General features: G+C 39.7%; 1 protein-coding gene across 1 annotated transcript; it reads right to left on the bottom strand.

The window, feature by feature from the left end:
• Window positions 1–4,970: 4,970 nt before the first annotated feature.
• On the bottom strand, window positions 4,971–15,341 carry rsad2 (radical S-adenosyl methionine domain containing 2). The gene is made up of 6 exons (XM_060855140.1): window positions 15,038–15,341; window positions 13,160–13,321; window positions 11,912–12,141; window positions 10,330–10,479; window positions 7,402–7,434; window positions 4,971–5,135 (listed from the first exon to the last, which is right to left on the bottom strand). Exons 1-6 carry the CDS (start codon window positions 15,339–15,341, stop codon window positions 4,971–4,973), a joined length of 1,044 nt encoding a protein of 347 aa, XP_060711123.1.
• Between the last annotated feature and the right edge of the window lie 6,038 nt (window positions 15,342–21,379).

Raw genomic sequence — 21,379 nt, 5'->3', positions numbered from 1 at the left:
TCCAACAACTTGCCCATCACCAATGTCAGGCTCACTGGTCTGTAGTTCCCTGGCTTGTCCTTACCACCTTTCTTAAACAGTGGCACCATGTTAGCCAACCTCCAGTCTTCTGGCACCTCACCTGTGACTATCAATGATACAAATATCTCAGCAAGAGGCCCAGCAATCACTTCCCTAGCTTCCCACAGAGTTCTAGGGTACACTTGATCAAATGCATTTCAAGACATCCAGCACTTCCTCCTCTGCAATATGGACATTTTGCAAGATGTCACCATCTATTTCCCAACATTCTATATCTTCCATGTCCTTTTCCATATTAAATACTGATGCAAAATACTCATTTAGTATCTCCCCCACTTCCTGCGGCTCCACACACATGCCGCCTTGCTGAACTTTCAGGGCCCTATTCTCTCCCTAATTACCCTTTTGTCTTTGATGTATTTGTAAAAATAGTTGGAGTAAAAATGTAGTTGAAGATGGTTATTGCCTGGTACGTAAACAGTGGAAACATTATTTGCTGTTTATTAGCCCAAATTTGAATGTTGTCTATGTCTTGCTGCTTTGAAACACAAACTGTTTCAGTATGTGGAAAATTTCAAACCGTGTTGAATACTCTGCAATTATCAGCAAACATTGCCATTTTTTATCTTTTGGCAGGGAAGGTCATTAATGAAGCTGAAGATTTTTGGGCTTGGGAGACTATCCTTGTTACTAGATCCCAGATGAGTCCCTAATTTGTTATGATCAGACCCTGGGTGAAGTTCCCTAAATTATCATTATTCTAGATGGGATACCCCAAATTATTAAGTTCCTGGGTGAGGAGTGATGTACTGGCTTCCCTTCTTTATTCACCTGTCTCCTCAGTTGACTGTAATAAGGTTGATTTACAAAGGCTGCCTTTTCTCCCAGACTGAAAAGGAGCAAAGTTAATCATAAATATGAGAAACTGTGTTTATTCGGTCCTCCTAGATGCAAGAAGAAATCATAATGCAACATCCATTCACACAGATTCGAATGGACGAGTAAGTCCAAAACAGACACTTAAAAGATCAGTCCCTGTGTCATTTGTGAAGAATTTATCGTGGAACATTAATAGTCAAATAGTCAATTTTGGGATTCTTGGCTTTGCAATTTAGTTGAAACCCTTTTGTCTGTTTCATTTTGATAGTGGCTACACTTAGAGTGAGACAATCCATTTCTTGTGCTGTTTCCTTTTGACTGGCTTGTTAATCAACAGGGTTCTAGGAGTCTGAGAGGGAAAATGACTTACCTGCAATTGAGGAATGCCTAATGAGTGGTTTTTCAAATGTGACCTTCACAGTGCACTAGCATTCAAACCAGACTACTGCACAAGAGTACCTCAGCCCATAAGGATACCTTCTTCCACTAGCACACATGTTCTTGTTAATTTTTGAAAGGGGAGAAATTGAAATGTCTCTCACCCAGTCCACAGGTATTATTAGTTTGAGACAATTTCCAGGATGCTATGGTTCAGTTTGTAGTGCATTCCTCCCTTTTCTCTCAGCTCTTTTGAAGCTGCTTTCACACTTGACCAAGAGTGACATTCCAGGAGCTTTGCAGATAACCACTGAATTTACAACCGTAGTCCTTTGACTGTAATAGTCCTCTTTTAAAAAGGTATATGCTTTGTCCATAGGTGGTCTAGGGTTATGACCTATGCATATGAGACTGAGACTGATCACTGTGAGATCTATGACACCAACCAGTGGAGAGTTTTCCTCAAGTCAAATTGACTTCGAGTTTGTTGGGATTCTTTGATGCCAAAATCAATCAAATATTGGTGTCGGCAAGGGCAACCACTCTCCTTTGGAACCTTGCTCTTTCCAGAATTGCAAAGGGCATAGTGCTATCTACAGCAGGTAGACATTGATGATCTTTGTGGTTTTGGAACTGTCTTGATGTTGACTCTTACAGTAGTTGATATGAAAAAAAATCAAAGACTAGAAGTTCTTCTCTGTTTTCACCCCAGCCGTCTGCAATCTGAATTCAAAATAAATATTTAGCCTTAAGGATCTTGTGTGCCAGTACAATATACCCCAAAATCTCAATATCTCTGACCATACTCCGAGCATTAAATATTCTGATAAACCAAGTCATTTAGCTCAACTCATTGACACCAATGTGTACACTCCATGTGATCCAACATCGCTCTAAGGATCACTCCTTAATCTTCACTTTTCTATAGGTCCCATTCACAAAGTACACTACATTTGCTTAGGGGATGTGTTCAAAGTGTAGCAGGAAACCAAGTTATTGTTATGGTGTTTTATTGAAGTTTTGAATACGTATTGAGATTTGCACTGCACTTTTTGGTTCTATGAATGCATTTTGAATCACATTAGTATAATTCACAATAAAGGTTGCATAGTTTCCTCAAAATGCATATTCTTAATAATGGAATGGTGCAAGTTAGATAGGATCAGATTAATTTCGCAGGTTGCGCAACATCGAGGGCCGAAGGGCCTGTATTGCACTGTAAAGCTCTAAGTTAATGTTGTGCCTAATGCACACCTGTGGAGAAAATTCAAGCTTATCTTGCTCAAGGATTACTTAGGATTCCCAGTATATCTAGCAAGGTGAAGGAAACATTAAAATACTGCATATGCTAAAATTGGAAGCAAATTGCTGGAACCACTCGGCTCTAAGGTAAGTTTATGTTCTCTTGCTTGTTTGCCATAATTTCATTGAGACTATTTTCAGTCTATAGTTCTATAACTCACGTTACAATAATACATTGGAAATGTACTTAATATTAAATAAATGAAAAGACAAGTGGTGCCTTACTGGAAAATAAATTTACGCAAAACAAAATTGAATACAAATGTCGGCATTACACACTTTTTTTCACTTTATTCAAACTTTTTAAGTTACTAATTGATACAAAACATTGCAAGTTGATGCCAGCATTATTTACACAAAATATAATGGTTAACATATACTTAAATTGTATTGCACAAAATGTTGCATAAGTTATATACAATTAAAAATTACGAACTCTTACACTTAACTAAACATCAGACTTAGCATGTGCTTGTGAGGAAATTTATTTGGACTGAGATTAGTTTTAATAATGTAGTAAAATACATGACAAGTTTCAGTATAAGGCTAAGTGGTCACAATGAATAATTATAGAGGCAGATGGGGGAATTAATAGAAGTTGCTTAGTAAAGAGTGAAAGAGTTGGATGGAAAAGCAAAGTAAACTATTTTGATTAGAGAGCATTGAAAAGGGGTAAACAAATACTGTAAGGTGCAAAATGACCATAAAAAAAGGAGGCAGAGAAAAATTAGCAACAGCTAAGACAAACAAACCAATGAGTAAGTGAAACAAAGACCAAAAGGTAATGTTTTATTCTTTCAGGGTGTGATTGGCTCTAACCTAAAATAAAAATGTCAGTGAAAATGCATCATTGAAAGTTAGAGATAATTTGAGAGGAGTTGTATGGTATTCCATAGGAAACAATAGCAGGTGAATATAAAAGAAAGATATAAAGCTTCCGTTAATTGTCTTTTTGGTTAGACATTTTGCTTAGCGTCAAGTTGGTTAGTAATAAATTAAATATCAGCTCCTCTTATTGTGCACTGCCAAGATTCGAAATAAACCACTGTTTTCTGTGTTTGCTGTAACACATAAATGTTTTCTGCAATTGCTGCCTATTATCAGAATGTCACAGTAATGGAAATAGAATCTTGTAGAAACTGGAATTGTGAGGCTGTATAGTCCCAATAGTGCTTTAAGCAAAACATTTGTGACATAAATAAATGAAAATGAAATTCTGATAAATTCTGACAAGTGAGATATTTCTATTCAAAAAGTAAACAATATTAAAGTGAATATTCACTCCGAACTGACATAACAGAGTATGAATACTTCGAGGTATTATACGTCGTGCATTTATTACAATTCAAACATTCATTAATGAAAGCATTTTAAAAACGGTGAAGTAAAAAATTAGTTTTCCATGTTATTCATAAATCCAAAGTTGAATGTTTAAATGAAAAATCAATATTTGATCTTGTGTCAGAAAATAGAATATTGAACAGTACAGCACATGAACAGGCCCTTTAGCCCATCATGTCTGTACTGACCATGATGCTGTTCTAAAGTAATACTGTCTGCCTACACACAGTTTGCAACGGCTCCCCCAAAGAAAATTCCATAATATCTATTTCTTTAGCCAATTATTTTAAATCTGTGCTCTCTTCCTGATCATTTCACAAGTGGGTACAGTTTCTCCAGAGCCATCATGCATTATACCAGAGTGCACTGTACTTGGGGGCCTACCGAGGAGCTCCTGCAACAATTGCCAGGGTCTGTAATGATTGACATCCAGGAACCACGATTCCTTTGTGCCAAGTATGAGTTCAACAAATGGAGAACTCTGTTCCTCTAATTTTTGCTGCCAGTGTGCAACCTCTGAGGTTCATTCACAGCAGCAACTTCCAGAAAGCAGAAGTCAATGAGAGACTTTTGAAAATTTTTCAAATAAATTGAGCTATTACTGTTATATTTTGATCAGTCATATTATAAACTGTTTGAATCAAGTAAAACCACCAACCATTCAAAATACACCCAGCCTCCCAAAATTTACCTGTCCATAATGCAACTGGTAATTATTTTTACATGCGGTAATGCATTGTCAACAATGTTTATTTTCTGGGCGCATCAAATCTTTTCTTAAACTCTAGCATTACAGCTTCACGTTACAATTCAGCCAATAAAAATCTTTCAGGTATTTCAATTGTATGGACATCGCATTGAATGCCATATTATTTTCAATTGTTAATATCATCCTAAATACTGCACTGTTTGTTTTAAGAAAAGAATTACAATGCTGACAGCTGAGGACAATAGTACTTTGACAGTGTTCAAAATCATTTTCTGAATCCATAAAATGTGTATTGCTTGAATATTTCATAACTGAGACAGGCAAGAATATAGAGCAATAGTTACCATTCCAAAAGCATATCTGCTTTGCTCCATGTGTATTTACCTCCACGTTTAAAAAACATTTTCTCATCAAACCCACTAAATTTAATTGCATTCTCAACACCTACATCCAAAATAGATTTTGATGGATCTTTTCTGCCTTGGGTACAATCTAGGAAGCGCATCTGAAAAATATTTACATAAAGATAAAAATTATGAATCATAAAATTCTTCAATAAACTATACAGTACACATCATCTCTAAGGTATGTTGGTTACTTCACCATGGAGGTGCATGCATTGTTCATTCCAGAGATGATAGTTTGGGCATTTCGGACATTGCCTGTTTTATATCACTGCTGAACTAGGTTCCAGTGAATGTGTGCCACTGTTGTTCCTCCAACAAGTAAAAACTGTGAAATTATTAGTTTTCACAATTTATTTTGAAACAACATCAAATTTTAAGATGCCCCAATTTGTTCAATTGTGTATGTGTGCACACATTATTTGCCCGGTTCTCAATGAATTTGTGTGTTCTGAAAATATGAATAAATTTCAAGACATTTCTATATTTGAAGAGTTGGCAGAAAACCCAGTCAGCTATGGTCTGTACAAGGATATTTGTGTAAAGTTTTGCAGTATTGAGTCTTTATTTGCATATCTGGAAACTGATATACAAGCAAAGTAATTGAGCTTCATTGTGATGTCATATGTACAGGATCATGATAGTATTATTTCATTGCAATGTGACAACACAAATGCATATAAAGAACCTAGGACTACAATGTTTCTGTTTCTCAGATACTAAGCCAGTCTAAATGCAGCAAGACCTGGATAACTATGAAGTCATTCATTTTAGAAGACAGCACTGGTTATTTCCTAACTATTATTGTACGCCTCTTGGAGTATGTGGGACCTGAACCCTAGCCTAGAGATAAGAACATTACCACTTCACTACAAGGGTCATGAAGGTAACATCATCATATGGCTTCCCCCTCTAAAAGAGAGAGGAGTGAGAGACAACTGGTGGTGGTTTAACCTGAGAGTTATGATACCTTAAGTGGGGAGCACGTTTGCGAAGGTGGGCGCATCATGATAAACTCAGCTGGTTTATCATTGAAACCACACTATTTACGTCACTCTACGTCACAAATCAGCCTTCCACTATTTGAGCTAACCAAGCCAAAATGCAAGTCAAGCAATCAGTATTGCATGGCTGAAGCACACATGAACCACAGCTGTTCAGGCAGGCACCTCACTACCACTTCCTCAAGGGCAATTACAGAACAGTAATAAATACCTAGTCAATGACATCTAAATTCTGTAACTGTATGACAAAACTTATTGCATATATAATGTCAGTACTACAGATTCTGTGATCTATTTCAATTTTTCAGTGTCTTTGTAACTTTAGAAGGCAACACAAACATTACAATTCTGGATGCAATTTTGATCTTCAGTTTATCTCTGCCATTTCAACAGTTTTAGTATTTTTCCAGTGCAAACAGAATTTGAAGTATTAGTGAATATTTGTTTCATAGATTTGTTATGTGTATAATAGTGAATATAGTTCTGGGAACAATTCATCTATCATTCTCTCTTCACTAATGTTATCATGTCCCCTCACTTAATTTGCTCACATTTGTCAAATGCAGAAATCATCATAAATTAAACATGTTACAGTAGAGGATTAAGTAGTCTTCTCTATTTAAAAGAAATGATGTTAGTGCAACACTGTTGCATGTGGAATTGGCAATCATTCTTTTATATCCTCTAAATAGATTTTTAGAAACTATTATCAGACACAATCAATCATTACAGAAAGAAATAATTTATTACACAATTTTTTAGAGAGAGATTAGATTACTTACAGTGTGGAAACAGGCCCTTCGGCCCAACAAGTCCACACCAACCCTCCGAAGAGCAACCTACCCAGACCCATTCCCCTACACTTAACACGGCAGACAATTTAGCATGGCCAATTCACCTAATCTGCACATTTTTGGACTGTAGGTGGAAACCAGAACATCCGGAGCAAACCCATGCAGACATGGGGAGAATATGCAAACTCCACACAGACAGTTGCCTGAGGCAGGAGTTGAACCTGGGTCTCTGGCACTGTGAGGCAGCAGTGCTAACCATTGTGCCACCGTGCTGCCCAAATTTCTGTGCTGGTTCTTTGAAATAGCTATCCAGTTAGTCCCATTTCTCTGCTCTTTCCACGTAGTGGTCATATTTTAAGTGAATGTCCAATTCTCTTCAGAATATTACTTTGAATTTTCTTCCAGAACCCACTTTAAGTTAGTTTTCTCATAATGTATAGCTGGGGTGAATGTCTTTGTGTTGTATTAATGTGTCCACTTATATTAAAAAATGCAAATTATGATACGTAGCAATGAAAACTTAACAAGAGAGCATTGTATTCTATTAGGTTTAATAGCACAGTACTTACATATTCATCAAGGATGAGATAGGAATCTCGCATCTGTAGAGCGATCACAAACATATATTAGGATCTTTTAGTTGTTCATAAGATAAGAATTACCAGTTTTTAAAAATAAGTTATGTAGGATTATGTACAAAAGTCAAAACCACACCAATGAAACAAATACAGAACTAAAGAACTAACAGGATTATTAGCAATATTAGTCTGTATTATTAGCAATAGGGTATGTCCTCAGTATGGACAGGTTGTTAGCTACAACCATCAATAGAAATCAACAACAGAAAGAGTGACAAGCTTTTTCAACAATTCTTGGCTTTAGCATAAGTATGCAGATGACACAAAAATAGGTGATAAAGCAAGCTGCGAGAAGAATGCAAACAGTTAACAGAGAGATATTGAAAGATTAAGTAATTTGGCAAAGAGTTGGCAAATCTGGGAGAATGTGACGTTATTCATTTTTGAAGAGAGAACTAAGAACAATATTATGTAAATGGAGAAAATCTTGGAAAACTGCAACAGAAAGGGACTGGGGTACTTGTGCACAGAACAGAGAAAACTAGAACACAGGTGCAGCAGGTAATCAGCAACGCTAATGGAATGTTAGCCCTTATTTCAAGGAGGTTGGAGTATAAGAGTTGGGAAGTCTTACTGCAACTGCATGGGCTACTAGTGAGACCACATTTGGAGTACAATGAGCAGTTTTGGTCCCCTTAAAGGAAGATATTGAATCATTGGAGGCAGTTCAGAGAAGGTTTACTCAGATGATCCCAGTATGGAGGTATGATAATAAATTTAGGAGAGGACAGATGAGAGGAGGCTTTTGTGTCGGCATAGACTAGTTGAGCAAAATATTTCTGTGCCTCATATATATTAGCAGGTCCACCACTGTGCCATCACCAGTCTTCGACCTTGCCCCATATTTTCTTCTACTGAAGCCCTTGATGCTTTTGTCTAAGCTTGCCTGTTCCAATGTATTATCTGGCATCCCATATTCCAGCCTTGGAAAGTCAGCAGTCATCAAAATCTGTGCAGTCAGCTTCATAACTTGCACCAAATACAATCCATCCACTGACCTACACTGACTCACAGTTAAACAGTATCTGATTTTGAAATTCTTATTTTCCCATTCCTCCATGACTTAGCACGCTCCTATGTCTAGCCATGCAATACTCTGGGATAGTTGTCACACCCATAGGACCAAAGAAGCAGAAATGGGCCATTCACCCCAACCCTGATGAAGGGCTCTGGCCCGAAACGTCGAATTTCCTGTTCCTTGGATGCTGCCTGACCTGCTGTGCTTTAACCAGCAACACATTTTCAGCCCCGCATTCACCCCAACAGTCAGCTCAACTACTCGATGAGATCACGGTTGATCTGATAACCCACTTCACTTTTGTACTTGTTTTTCCCATAACCCTTGATTCCCTTACTTATTAAAAATCTGCTGATTTCAACCATGAACATAATTACTGAACCAACCTTGTCAGTCTTCAGCAGTAAACAACTCCAAAGATTCATTAGCTTATGAGAGAAGAAATTCTGAGAAGGAATTTAGCCCCTCAAGCTTGGTCTGTCATTCAATAAGAAAATGGCTAATCTGATTTTGACCTCCACTCTGCACTGTCACCTGTCCTGATAACTTTTCACCTCCTTACTTAAGAGGAGTCCATCTAGTTGTGCCTTAAAAATCTTCCAGGACTCTGTTTCCACTGCCTTTTTCATAAAACCGCAAGCCTCTGAGAAAATAAAAAGAATACCTAAATTGTACAATGCTAAGGTCATAGTCAAGACAGGATGACTTTTGAGTTTCTGCTTTTTAATATTGCACCTAGCTTCTAATACTGACTTTGCAGAAACTCCTTATTTGTTCTGCCGAGGTCATTAGTACTTATATGGAGCACTGCAACTGGATCCTCCTCCAACTACAAATTCTTGCCCAGTCTCAAGCAGATGTCCTGAACCCTAGCACTGGGAAGGAAATGCAGCTTGATTCATAGGTTTGCTGCAGAAAACATGTAATCCACCTCTCTCATACCATAACTACTTACCTGTAATTCTAACCTCTTGAGCATCCATGATTTTAATATATCATTGATGACTGTACCTTTAGCTACACAAGCACTAAACTCTGGAATTTGCCCCCGAAATTTCTCTGTCACTCTCATTCTTGAAGTACCACTTAAAACCCATCTATTTGACTAAGTATATGGTAATCTGTCCCAATCTCACCCTTTGTATGCTTTTGTATGTATGGTTTACATTGCTGCTGTGAACCTCTATGATGTGCTTTATCATGTTAAGTGCGATACAAGTTCTTAATGTGTTTCATTGTGTTTATTTGAATTCACAGAAGTATGCAGTCAGACCTTCAAACTTAGAGATGCATTTTTCTTGACAGTATAATGATGGACTTGGGTCCCAGATGTGACTGCAGCTGTCACATCCTGCAACATGCTGACTGGTAACTGACAGTAGTGAAGACAAAAGCTTAATCTGTGACAGCAGATGTGTTGAAATGAATAATTTTCACAGAGAATGGAATCTGATCATAAAGGAAAACTGAAGCAGTTTCCCTCATGTAATCCTGCTGCTCAAGTGATATGATTAGATTACTTACAGTGTGGAAACAGGCCCTTTGGCCCAACAAGTCCACACAGCCCCTCCGAACAGCAACCCACCCAGACCCATTCTCCTACACCTAACAGTACGGGCAATTTAGCACAGCCAGTTCACCTAACCTGCACATTTTTGGACTGTGGGAGGAAACCAGAGCAAACCCATGCAGACACAGGGAGAATGTGCAAACTCCACACAGACAGTTGCCTGAGGTGGGAATTGAACCCGGGTTTCTAGCACTGTGAGGCAGCAGTGCTAGCCACCGTGCCGCCCACAAATATATATACCTGGTTCAGTATCTATTCCCATATATCTCACCTTCTCATTAGATTCAGGCACAAGGCACTTGATTTCCTTATGTCTATCCAAAAATCTCTGAAAGTCTTTACTGCTGATAATAAATGTTTCTGCATGTCTCAGAGCTTCTTCTCCAGCATTTTCGCCTTCGATCAACAAACATTGGAATACCTATTTTGAAGAAAATAATTTTAATACTCAAAATACTATACTTGCTATCACAATCATACCTACTCATGTTGTCCAGTTGCCTGAGAGATCATGCATTTATGCATAATGTATTTTTTATCGTACTTCCCATGCCAGCTCTTCATGAGGCTGAACTGAGTAAAACTACCTTAATATTGTCAGTTAGTGATACATTTTGAGTGTATGCTGCTGTGCACTTGAATCCAAGATTTAATCCAAAATTGACAAAAAACACAAATTTCACACACTTTCATCCTTCCAACCACAGAGAAAGGAGAAATGCCTAATACATTCAAACATTTTCAGCAGGACTTGAAAAGTCTCAGAAGCAGGAGGAGAATGCAGTGAGCCATCAGCCACAATATTATCACCACAATTCAGCATTATCATTCAGAGCACATTGAGGCTAGGATGTACTTATCATTCAGCATTTGATGTTTCCATGATCACCACAGCTGACTGCAGAATCTTCTGAAATTACCTATACCTTGCCATTTTTGTCTAAAATGTATATATTGTATGGTGCAGATTTCCATAAAAGCACAATAAAGTTAATTCTAAGTGAAATTTTGTTTCCTTTGCTGGTTTCATGTGTTTTTTTTTTACTTTTAATGAAATATTTACACATTCTCATTGCTAGATTGGGGAAATTACCAAAAATAGACCTCCAGAATGATCACCACTAAATAAACAGAGCACAGCTCAAATTCTAAGACTTGAAGTAACTAGTTTTTCACAAAGCCACTAATATTCAAACCTACAATAGAGACAATCCACTGAATACTATGGACATAAATTGTTCCATTCTCCAAAGTTAAGCTAATCACATTACCTATATTAAAGGCATATTAATTTAGTTTGAAAGTTCCACCCAGTCTTCAGCTGAAACAAGAAGAAATCATAACCAGTTGTAACCAAAATGTATACTCAAGAAGGCTATTTTTTTTAAAAAAAAGGTCTTCCCAACTGCCATGTTTGTTACTGTGACTAATAAAGACAATTTCAGTTTTGAAAATGAGGTGTACAGAATTCGAAATGCTAACTCAGTTTGTCTCTCCAAAAATGGGGCTTGACCTGCTGAGTTTCTCCAGCTCTTTTGTAAGCCATTGTTCTGATGGCAACAATGAGATCATTGTTGCTCTCAGGCGATGCTCTATACTTAGTCTACCAGATTAAACAGCTAAGAACTCCCTAGAAAGCTGATAGACATATACTGTCAAGACATGTATACAAATAGTTTTTCCAAATGTCAAGTGAGCAGAAACAGTACCTTTGTCTGCTAGTTTAGGATTTTGGGCCAGTCAAAATAGCAATTTTCTCCAGCACAGTCACATTTGAGTTCTTTCCCTTATCCTCCATGTTCCTACAAATGGTTATAGTTTAGAATAGAGGGAAGGTGAAGTAACGGAATTACCTTCCACCTTATTGGATTTATCATCCTGATTTGTTCATTCATATCCTCATCAACATTGAATCTGTTGATGACAGAGTTGATTTTAAAAGCCACTTGGTAATCTTTGCACCAACTTCTGACTTTGAGGAGGTTCTCGATGTGATTTTTGGTCCCCTGCCCACGGCCGATGAGACGATTGGTGTCCTCTTCAAAACTGTCACATGAAATAGCCAAAATGTCCAGGTCCTTACCTGTAACATTAATGTTTTATGTTAAACAGTGAGCTCCAGTTATAGTTTAACAACTGATTAATAACAATTGCGAATTTTGCGTGCAGCATAACTGTTTAGAAAAAAACTACCTGGCATTATGTTGCAAAAAAAAATTCTTCTGGACTGTACAATCTTTGCACTGCCATCAAACTGATTGGGAATTTTATTTAGTTTAGACAAGGTTCCTCATCTATAGTTGGCAGCTCTTTAACTATCTCAGTAAAACTATGAGCCCCCTAAGTAGGGAATCATTTAGATAGATTCAAAGTTCATTGTATAATATGTAACAGAGCACTTGGTCTGATATTAATGAATATTTTAATTGGGTTGTAACTGACAGTGTGGAGTTTGCACATTCTCCCCGTGTCTGTGTGGGTTTCCTCCGGGTGCTCTGGTTTCCTCCCGCAGTCCAAAAATGTGCAGGTTAGGTGAATTGGCCATGCTAAATTGCCCGTAGTTTTAGATGAAGGGGTAAATGTAAGGGGAATGGGTCTGGATGGGTTGCGCTTCGGTGGGTCGGTGTGGACTTGTTGGGCCGAAGGGCCTGTTTCCACACTAAGTAATCTAATCTAATCTAATTTAATCTAATCTAAATGTAGTATAATGAAATTAAGGATTCATTTTCAAACACATTTCAGTTTTCAAACTGTTGAATGAAAGGATTCAAGAAAGACATTTTGCCCCTAGTTATGTTAACATATCCTTATCAAGTATTCCACCCGAATACATTTTCTCCAGTGTTGAACAAACTAGTATCCTGCTGGGTTTTGTTGTGAGTAGCCCTTAATACTCAACAAAGAAAATATTAGGTATTTAATGTTACATCCAGTTTCTTAGTCTGTGGCTTAATTACACATCAAACCGAATAATTATGAAATGTGTGATGTCGCAATATTTCATCTATACATACATATTAGCTTAACTCCTCTCAACAGTGATTAATTAGAATGTATGGATAGGCACAATCCATTCCCAGACCTGGATATTGGTATATTACCATAGTTTTTAAACCACTTTTCGGTGATCCGACTCCCATTGCTCACAACGCTGACACTGGCCAGTTTCAACTCCTGCTTGCAGTACTGAACCAGCTTCCCTAGAAACTCTCCACGATTGACCAGAAAAGGTTCTCCTCCTGAAAAGTTAATTTTCTCCATACCTAGGCAAGAAAGACAAATGGAATGTTTTGCATCGAATCATGAGATGCCAACAGTTAATTAACAAAATCTTGCCAAACTTTTGTCGAACAGCATATTTAGAAAATAGGAATCAGATTTCAGAACATAAACAATATGGTTAAAGTATATGGGCACTGAAGGTATTTCTGTCAATATGCCTCTGGAAGTGTGGCAAGATCACTGAATTGGTTTATTAATATTATTAATTGGTCTACATAACTATGAGATACTTAACAGGAATATTTGAGGAAAGATTATTTTTTGTGAGCCTCCCAGTTCAGTAGCTAAATAAAACAAAATGGAAATTTCAAATAAAACAAAGAACTGAGTTTTGCTGAAGATCTGAAATAAAAACAGAAATTGCTGGAGAAACTCAGCAGGTTTGGCAGCATCCATGGAAAGAGAAACATAGTTAAAGTTTTGACCTAAGGGGCATTGGACTCCAAACGCTCACACGGTCTTCTCTCCACTGATGCAGCTAGACCTGATGATCTTCTCCAGCACTTCCTGTTTTTGTATGTTAATAGATTTCCCAACATTCCGTTTCTGCAATGTTTGGAACCGCTATTACTCCATTTCCATATTTAAAGTCTGGTTGAAGATTTGTAGCTCGGGTGTCCGTTGTTGTGGTTCTGTTCGCCGAGCTGGAAGTTTTTGCTGCAAACGTTTCTAAGAACATCCATCAACAGACACATCGACCTGGACCCCACATACAAACCACTACAGCTGAAACTGACACCCGGAAGCGGCAAGAACAAACCACTATAAATACCGGAAGAAACATCAAAGCAGCGCTTCACAGGAGGCTCCAATAGCACTGATGATGTTCCCTAGCCAGGGAACGAAACGTTTGCAGCAAAAACTTCCAGCTCGGCGAACAGAACCACAACATTTCCATATTAAAACACTTGAAAAATAAACTTTGCAAATGTGTGGTGAGTGGGTGCTCCCAGTAACTGCAGCACTGAGCAAAGACTAACATTTCTTGAAGCAATGGTCCATCTTCAGCTGAAAATATTTCTGAATATTTTAATCAAGCTATTCAAACTGTAATGACAGAGTTCTTGTGCAGGTGGGACCTGAATTTGGACCTCCTAGTCCAGAGGTATCCCTACCACAATGCACCACTACTCACATTGTAGTAATAATATCCCAGACCCAAACATTACATTGTGTGTCAATGGCTGGCTGCAACCGATCGTTTCCTCTATTTGGTCGAACACTCTCCACCCTATCTCTTTTCTCCCTATTGCATATCAGCATTAGCAATGCTACTTTGTGTTTTTGCCCATTGTACCTGAGCATTGTTCCATGTCAATGAGCGACTTTAATAAGATCCCTACAATCATGCAAAATAAACAACTGTGACTTGTATCCAAAACATCTCCAGAGAAGTGAATTGTAAAAGGTGTAAGTAACAATTCTGAGGGTCACTGGACCCGAAACATTAACTCTGATTTCTCTCCACAGATGCTGCTGGACTTGCTGAGCTTTTCCAGCAATTTCTGTTTGTGTTTCTGATTTCCAGCATCCGCAGGTCATTTAGTTTTATTTAAAATCATTTTTAAAAACCCTTATATTAGAACAGCATTCTCTCCCAATTAATTTTGAACGGGTAATGGGCAGCCACAACATCATTCTGAACCAAGAGAAATTGAACTTTCTCCTGCAAAAACCTAATTCCGCTGCTTGCTTACCGGCTGCCTTTAGTAGCTCTAGTCCCCTTTTGGCTTCTTCCAGGGGCAACACAAATGATGACTTGGCGGTGTGGAAACAGAAGCCGCACTTGTAGTTACATTGCCGAGTGAAATGATAGTTGACACTGGTGGGGACCACACTCCGCTCTTGGGTCCCATCGCTGCTTGTGACTCTTCCCCGTCTCCACTCAATGAGCCCACATTGACTCAAGGTTACCAGCCTCATCAACCAGCGCGAGATTTCGCCCGCTTTGTCAATACAAGCTTGCAGCAGGAGTTTAATGCAAATAACCACCACGTACATTTTTTTTCCCCTCCTGACCACAGCTAACTCGGAATGTGTTCCTAACAAGGGTTGTACAGATTGTTGATGGTTAGGTGTATATATACTGTCTCTGACGTAACCGGGATGACTAGTAATCACTCAGACCATGCTTCGTTCAAAGTTTCACTTCATTAGAACAGAAATCGAAAGCCAAAACAATACCTGATATCATAGCTTCCTCGAGTATCCTGTCAACGCGTTCACTCAGCGTCCGAAATACTGAACCATGATCTTCCCCACTCTTATCACATTGTATTGTGTCTTGGGAAAAAATTACAAAGTGGTAAATCTGTTTGGCCCCATTTTGACTTTCTGTGGCCATTCAGTCTTTGGATGAGACTTCACCTTCTGGCTCAGAGACAGAAATGTAATCCACTGTGTGGTAGAACCTATGGCCCTGTTTATTCAAAGAAACTTCTAACTGCAAATGACACGTAAACAACAAGAATTTCCCTGATTTCTTAGGGAGTGTTACTGAACAAAGAGACCTTGGAGAACAGGTTCATAGCTCCTTGAAAGTGGAGTCGCAGGTGGATGGGATAGTGAAGAAGGTATTTGACATGCTTTCCTTTAATGGTCAGAATACTGAGTACAGGTGTTGGGAGGTCATGTTGCGGCTGTACAGGACATCGGTTAGGCTACTGTTGGACTATTGCGTGCAAGTCTGGTTTCCTTCCTATCAGAAAGATGTTATGAAACTTGAAAGGGTTCAGAAAAGATTTACAGGGATGTTGCCAGGGTTGGAGGATTTAAGCTATAGGGAAAGGTTAAACAGGCTGGGGCTGTTTTCCCTTGAGTGTTGGAGGCTGAGGGGTGACCTTATAAAATCATGAGGGACATGGATAGGATAAATAGACAAAGTCTTTTCCCTGGGGTGGGGGAGTCCAGAACTAGAGGGCATAGGTTTAGGGTGAGAGGGGAAAGATATAAAAGAGACCTATGGGGCAACTTTTACACACAGAGGATGGTACATGTGAGCTGCCAGAGGAAGTGGGGGAGGCTGGTGCAATTGCAATATTTCAGAGGCATTTGGATGGGCATATGAATAGGAAGGGTTTGGAGGGATATGGGCCGGGTGCTGGCAGGTGGGACTAGATTGGGTTGGGATATCTGATCAGCATGGACGGGTTGGACTGAAGGGTCTGTTTCTGTGATGTACATCTCTATGACTCTAAGTCATACCTTTAAGTCTATTTTCTCTCCACTGATGCTGCAAGACCTGCTGAGTTTCTCCAGCACTTTCTCTTTTCAATATTAATAATTGCCTGAAAATGGCAGGGGATTGGAGACAACAATCAGAATTTTGCAGAGTTGGCAGAAGTTCCATCATAGATAGAACATAGAACAGTAAAGCACATTGGGTGGCACGGTGGCACAGTGGCTAGCACTGCTGCCTCACAGCGCCTGAGACCCGGGTTCAATTCCTGACTCAGGCGACTGACTGTGTGGAGTTTGCACGTTCTCCCCGTGTCTGCGTGGGTTTCCTCTGGTTTCCTCCCACAGTCCAAAGATGTGCGGGTCAGGTGAAGTAGCCATGCTAAATTGCCCGTAGTGTTAGGTAAGGGGTAAATGTAGGGGTATGGGTGAGTTGCACTTCGGTGGGTCGGTGTGGACTTGTTGGGCCGAAGGGCCTGTTTCCACACTGTTAATCTAATCTAATCATAGGAACAGGCCCTTTGGCCCAAGGTGTTTTACTGAACATGACACCAAATTAAACTAATCCCTTCTGCCCTGCCCTTAGCCCATACTTCTCCATTCTTTGCATATTCATGTACTTATCTAAAAGTCCCTTATATGCCCCTATTGTATCTGCCTCCACCATCATCCCTGGCTGTGCATTCCAGACTACTACCACTCTCTTGTAAAACAACTTGCTCCTCACATCTCCTTTGAATCTTCCCCTTCTAACCTTAAATGCATGCCCCATCAGACATTTCAATTGTGGGATTGTTGCTGCAATCTGAAGATCCACACCTGCAGGGGCCTTACTTTGTTGGCTGCAATGCTTTAGAATAGAACCTTTTCTCCAAGAACTGTTGCCCCCCCCACCAACCCCACCACACACACAGAATATGACAGAGCAGCCCCACAGATCTGCAAGTGGAGAATGAGGTTGCAACCCATCATAATGAACTCTGCTGAACTATTCAGGCCATCAGTTGGCAGTTAGTGTTGGATGGAAGCTGAAATAATTGAAAACAGTGGGTCATTGCCTTCATTACAAGTGTGGACTAATTCTGCATCCAGATCTCCACTCTGTTTTGGGAGTGGGGTAGGGGCACTGGCTATTGGATGAAGCCCACCGTAGAATCATGATTTAATGCAGTTCAGAAGGAGCCCATTCAGCGTATGTGTCTGTTGACTCCAGAGCTGTCACTTTACTGCTATATCCCCAAAACCCTATAAACCTTCCCGATAAATGCAGTGTCTTGTCAACTTAAAAAAAGTCACAATGTGGTTCCAGCAAAGGAGAGGCAAGTCAGCATATTGTATAGAATGTAGAACATAGAACATAGAACATTACAGCGCAGTACCAGCCCTTTGGCCCTCGATGTTGCTGCTGCCCTGTTATACTAATCTGAAGCCCATCCCACCTACACTATTCCATGTACGTCCATTTCCCTGTCCAATGATGACTTAAATGCACTTAAACTTGGCGAATCTACTACTGTTGCAGGCAAAGCATTCCATACCCTAACTACTCTTTGAGTAAAGAAACTGCCTCTGACATCTGTCTTATACCTATCTCCCTTCACTTTAAAGTTGTGTCCCCTCGTATTTGCCGTCCCCATACTTGGAAAAAGGCTCTCCCTGTCCATCCTATCTAACCCTCTGATTATCTTATATGTCTCTGTTAAGTCACCTCTCAACTTTCTTCTAACAAGAACAGCCTCAAGGCCCTCAGCCTTTCCTCGTAAGATATTCCTTCCATACCAGACAACATCCTAGTAAATCTCCTCTGCACCCTTTCCAAAGCTTCCACATCCTTCTTATAATGCGGTGACCAGAACTGTACACAATACTCCAAGTGTGGCTGTACCAGAGCTTTGTACAGCTGCAGCATAACCTCCTGGTTCCGGAACTCAATCCTTCTATTAATAAAGGCCAAAACACTGTATGCCTTCTTAACAACCCTGTCAATCTGGGTGGCAACTTTCAGGGAAATGTGTACATGGACACCGAGATCTCTCTGCTCATCTGCAGTCCCAAGAATTCCGATTACTCTGTTCAAAGTGTATCACCTCACACTTGTCCACATTAAACTTCATTTGCCACCTGTCAGCCAAGCTCTGCAGCTTATCTATGTCTCTCTGCAACCTACTACATCCTTCGTCACTGTCCACAACTCCACCGACCTTATTGTTGTCCGCAAATTTACTAACCCACCCTTCAAAGCCCTCATCCAGGTCATTTATAAAAATACTGAACAGCAGTGGACCCAACACCAATCCTTGTGGTACGCCGCTAGTAACTGGACACCAAGATGAACATGTTCCATCAACTGCAACACTCTGTTTTCTTTCAGCAAGCCAATTACTGATCCAAACTGCTATGTCTCCCACAATTCCATTCCTCCACATTTTGTATAATAGCCTACTGTGGGGAACCTTATCGAACGCCTTGCTGAAATCCATATACACCACATCAACCGGTTTACTCTCATCTATCTATTCGGTAACTTTGTCAAAAAACTCAATAAGATTCGTTAGGCATTACCTACCCTTCACAAAACCGTGCTGACTGTCCCTGATCAGATTAATCTTTTCTAGATGGTTATAAATCCTATCTCTTATAACCTTTTCCAACACTTTACCAACAACTGAAGTGAGACTCACTGGTCTGTAATTACCAGGGTTGTCTCTACTACTCTTTTTGAACAAGGGAACCACATTTACTATCCTCCAGTCCTCAGGCACTATTCCAGTAGACAATGATGATTTGAAGATCAATGCCAAAGGCTCGGCAGTCTCTTCCCTTGCTTCCCAGAGGATCCTAGGATAGATCCCATCTGGCCCAGGGGACTTGTCTATTTTCATATTCTGCATATTTCTAATACCTCTTCTTTGCGAACTTCAATCTCTTCTAGTCTAGATGCAAGTATCTCTGTATCTTTCTCGCCAACATTTTCATTTTCTATAGTGAACACTGTCGAAAAATATTTATTTAGTGCTTCCCCTATCTCCTCTGACTCCACGCACAACTTCCCACTATTATCATTGATTGGCCCTAATTTAACTCTCGTCATTCTTTTATTCCTGGTTAACCCTGATCCTATTCACCAACAACTTCTCATGTCTCCTCCTGGCTCTTCTGTGATCTCTTTTTAGGTCTTTCCTGACTTCTTTGTAACCCTCAAGCGCCCTAACTGAGTTTTCACATTTTGTCCTAACATAAGCCTTCTTCTTCTTGACCAGGGATTCCACTTCCTTAGTAAACCACGGCTCACGTGTTCCATATCTTCCTCCCTGCCTGACAGGTACATACTTATCTCGGACACACAGGAGCTTTTTCTTGAATAAGCTCCACATTTTTAGATTACATTACTTACAGTGTGGAAAAGACCCTTCAGCCCAACAAGTCCACACCAACCCGCCACCCACCCATACCCCTTATCTAACACAATTTAACGTGGCCAATTCACCTGACCTGCACATCTTTGGACTATGGGAGGAAACTGGAGTACCCGGAGGAAACCCACGCAGACACGGGGAGAATGTGCAAACTCCACACAGTCTGTCGCCTGAGTCGGGAATTGAACCCGGATCTCTGGCACTGTGAGGCAGCAGTGCTAACCACTGTGTCACCGTGCCGCACACAATGTGCTCATCCCCTACAGTTTCCTTCCCCATTCTACACTTCCTAAATCTTTCCTAATTGCATCGTGATTTCCCTTCCCCCAGCTGTAACTCTTGCTCGGTGGAGTACACCTATCCCTTTCCATGATTAAAGAAAACCTGACAGAATTGTGATCGCTGTCTCCAAAGTGCTCACCTACTTCCAAATCTACCACCTGGCCAGGCTCGTTACCCAGTACTAAATCTAAAGTGGCTTCACCCCTTGTAGGCCTGTCTACATACTGTGTCAGGCAGCCCTCCTGCAAACATTGGACAAAAGTTGACCCATCTATAGTACTCGTAGGTGATCCCAGTCAATATTTGGATAGTTGAAGTCCCCTATGACAACTACCCTGCCTCTCTCACTCCTATCGAGAATCATCTTTGCTATCCTCTCCTCTACATCTTTGGGACTATTCGGAGGCCTATAGAAAACTCCCAACATGGTGACTTCTCTCCTGTTTCTAACTGTGCTGCCTCTCTGAAGAATCATTCCCCCATTTTCTTCCCGCCATAGTCTCTGTTAGGAAAATAGAAACATGAATAGGCTTTTCAGCATGGCAAGCCTGCCCCAACATTCTAGATGATATGGTTGATTGTTTCTTCAATGCCCTTTCCCCACACTATCTTCATATCCCTTAATGTCATTAGTCTCCAGAAACCTATCAATTTTTCTTTTCAACCTTTCTCAATGACTGATCTTCCACAGCACTCTGGGGCAGAGAATTCCAAATATTCAATGCCATCTAACCACCCTAATCTCAGTCTTTAATGCCCTGTCCATTATCTGAATATTATGTCCACCTTGATCCTATGTGCTTCAATTTTCTTCATTAACATTTTGTGTGGGACCTTATCTAGTATGGGCCTTCTGAAGTGCCAACCCACTGCATTTATTAATGCTCCTTTGTCTATGCTACACGTAACACCATCAAATAAAGTTTGTCCAACTTGATCTCCTTTTCATAAATCCATCTGGACTCTGCTTAATTTTGCCATTCTTTTCTCAATATCCAGTTATCACATTCTTTATAATAAATTCTAATAAATTTGGATGTAATTCTAACAGCTTTGTAATTCACTGCTTTTTCTTCATCATCTTCTTCCCTTTCTAAATATTATGTTTGCTACCTTCCAATTGTCACTAACCTTTTCAGAACATACAGTATCGTTAATAATCAC

This window comes from Hemiscyllium ocellatum, chromosome 3 (assembly GCF_020745735.1).
Source record: "Hemiscyllium ocellatum isolate sHemOce1 chromosome 3, sHemOce1.pat.X.cur, whole genome shotgun sequence".
Classification (NCBI taxonomy): Eukaryota; Metazoa; Chordata; class Chondrichthyes; order Orectolobiformes; family Hemiscylliidae; genus Hemiscyllium; species Hemiscyllium ocellatum.
The sequence above is the reverse complement of the archived record's forward strand: the minus strand, read 5'-3'. Positions and strand labels throughout refer to the sequence as shown.

Coding starts and splice junctions, on each gene's coding strand:
- rsad2 (XM_060855140.1), bottom strand. CDS start 15,341: ATGTACGTGGTGGTTATTTGCATTAAACTCCTGCTGCAAGCTTGTATT. Junction 13,322..15,037: donor AGAGCTACTAAAGGCAGCCG/GTAAGCAAGCAG, acceptor TTTCTTGCCTAG/GTATGGAGAAAATTAACTTT. Junction 10,480..11,911: donor TAAATCCAATAAGGTGGAAG/GTAATTCCGTTA, acceptor TCTTCAAAATAG/GTATTCCAATGTTTGTTGAT.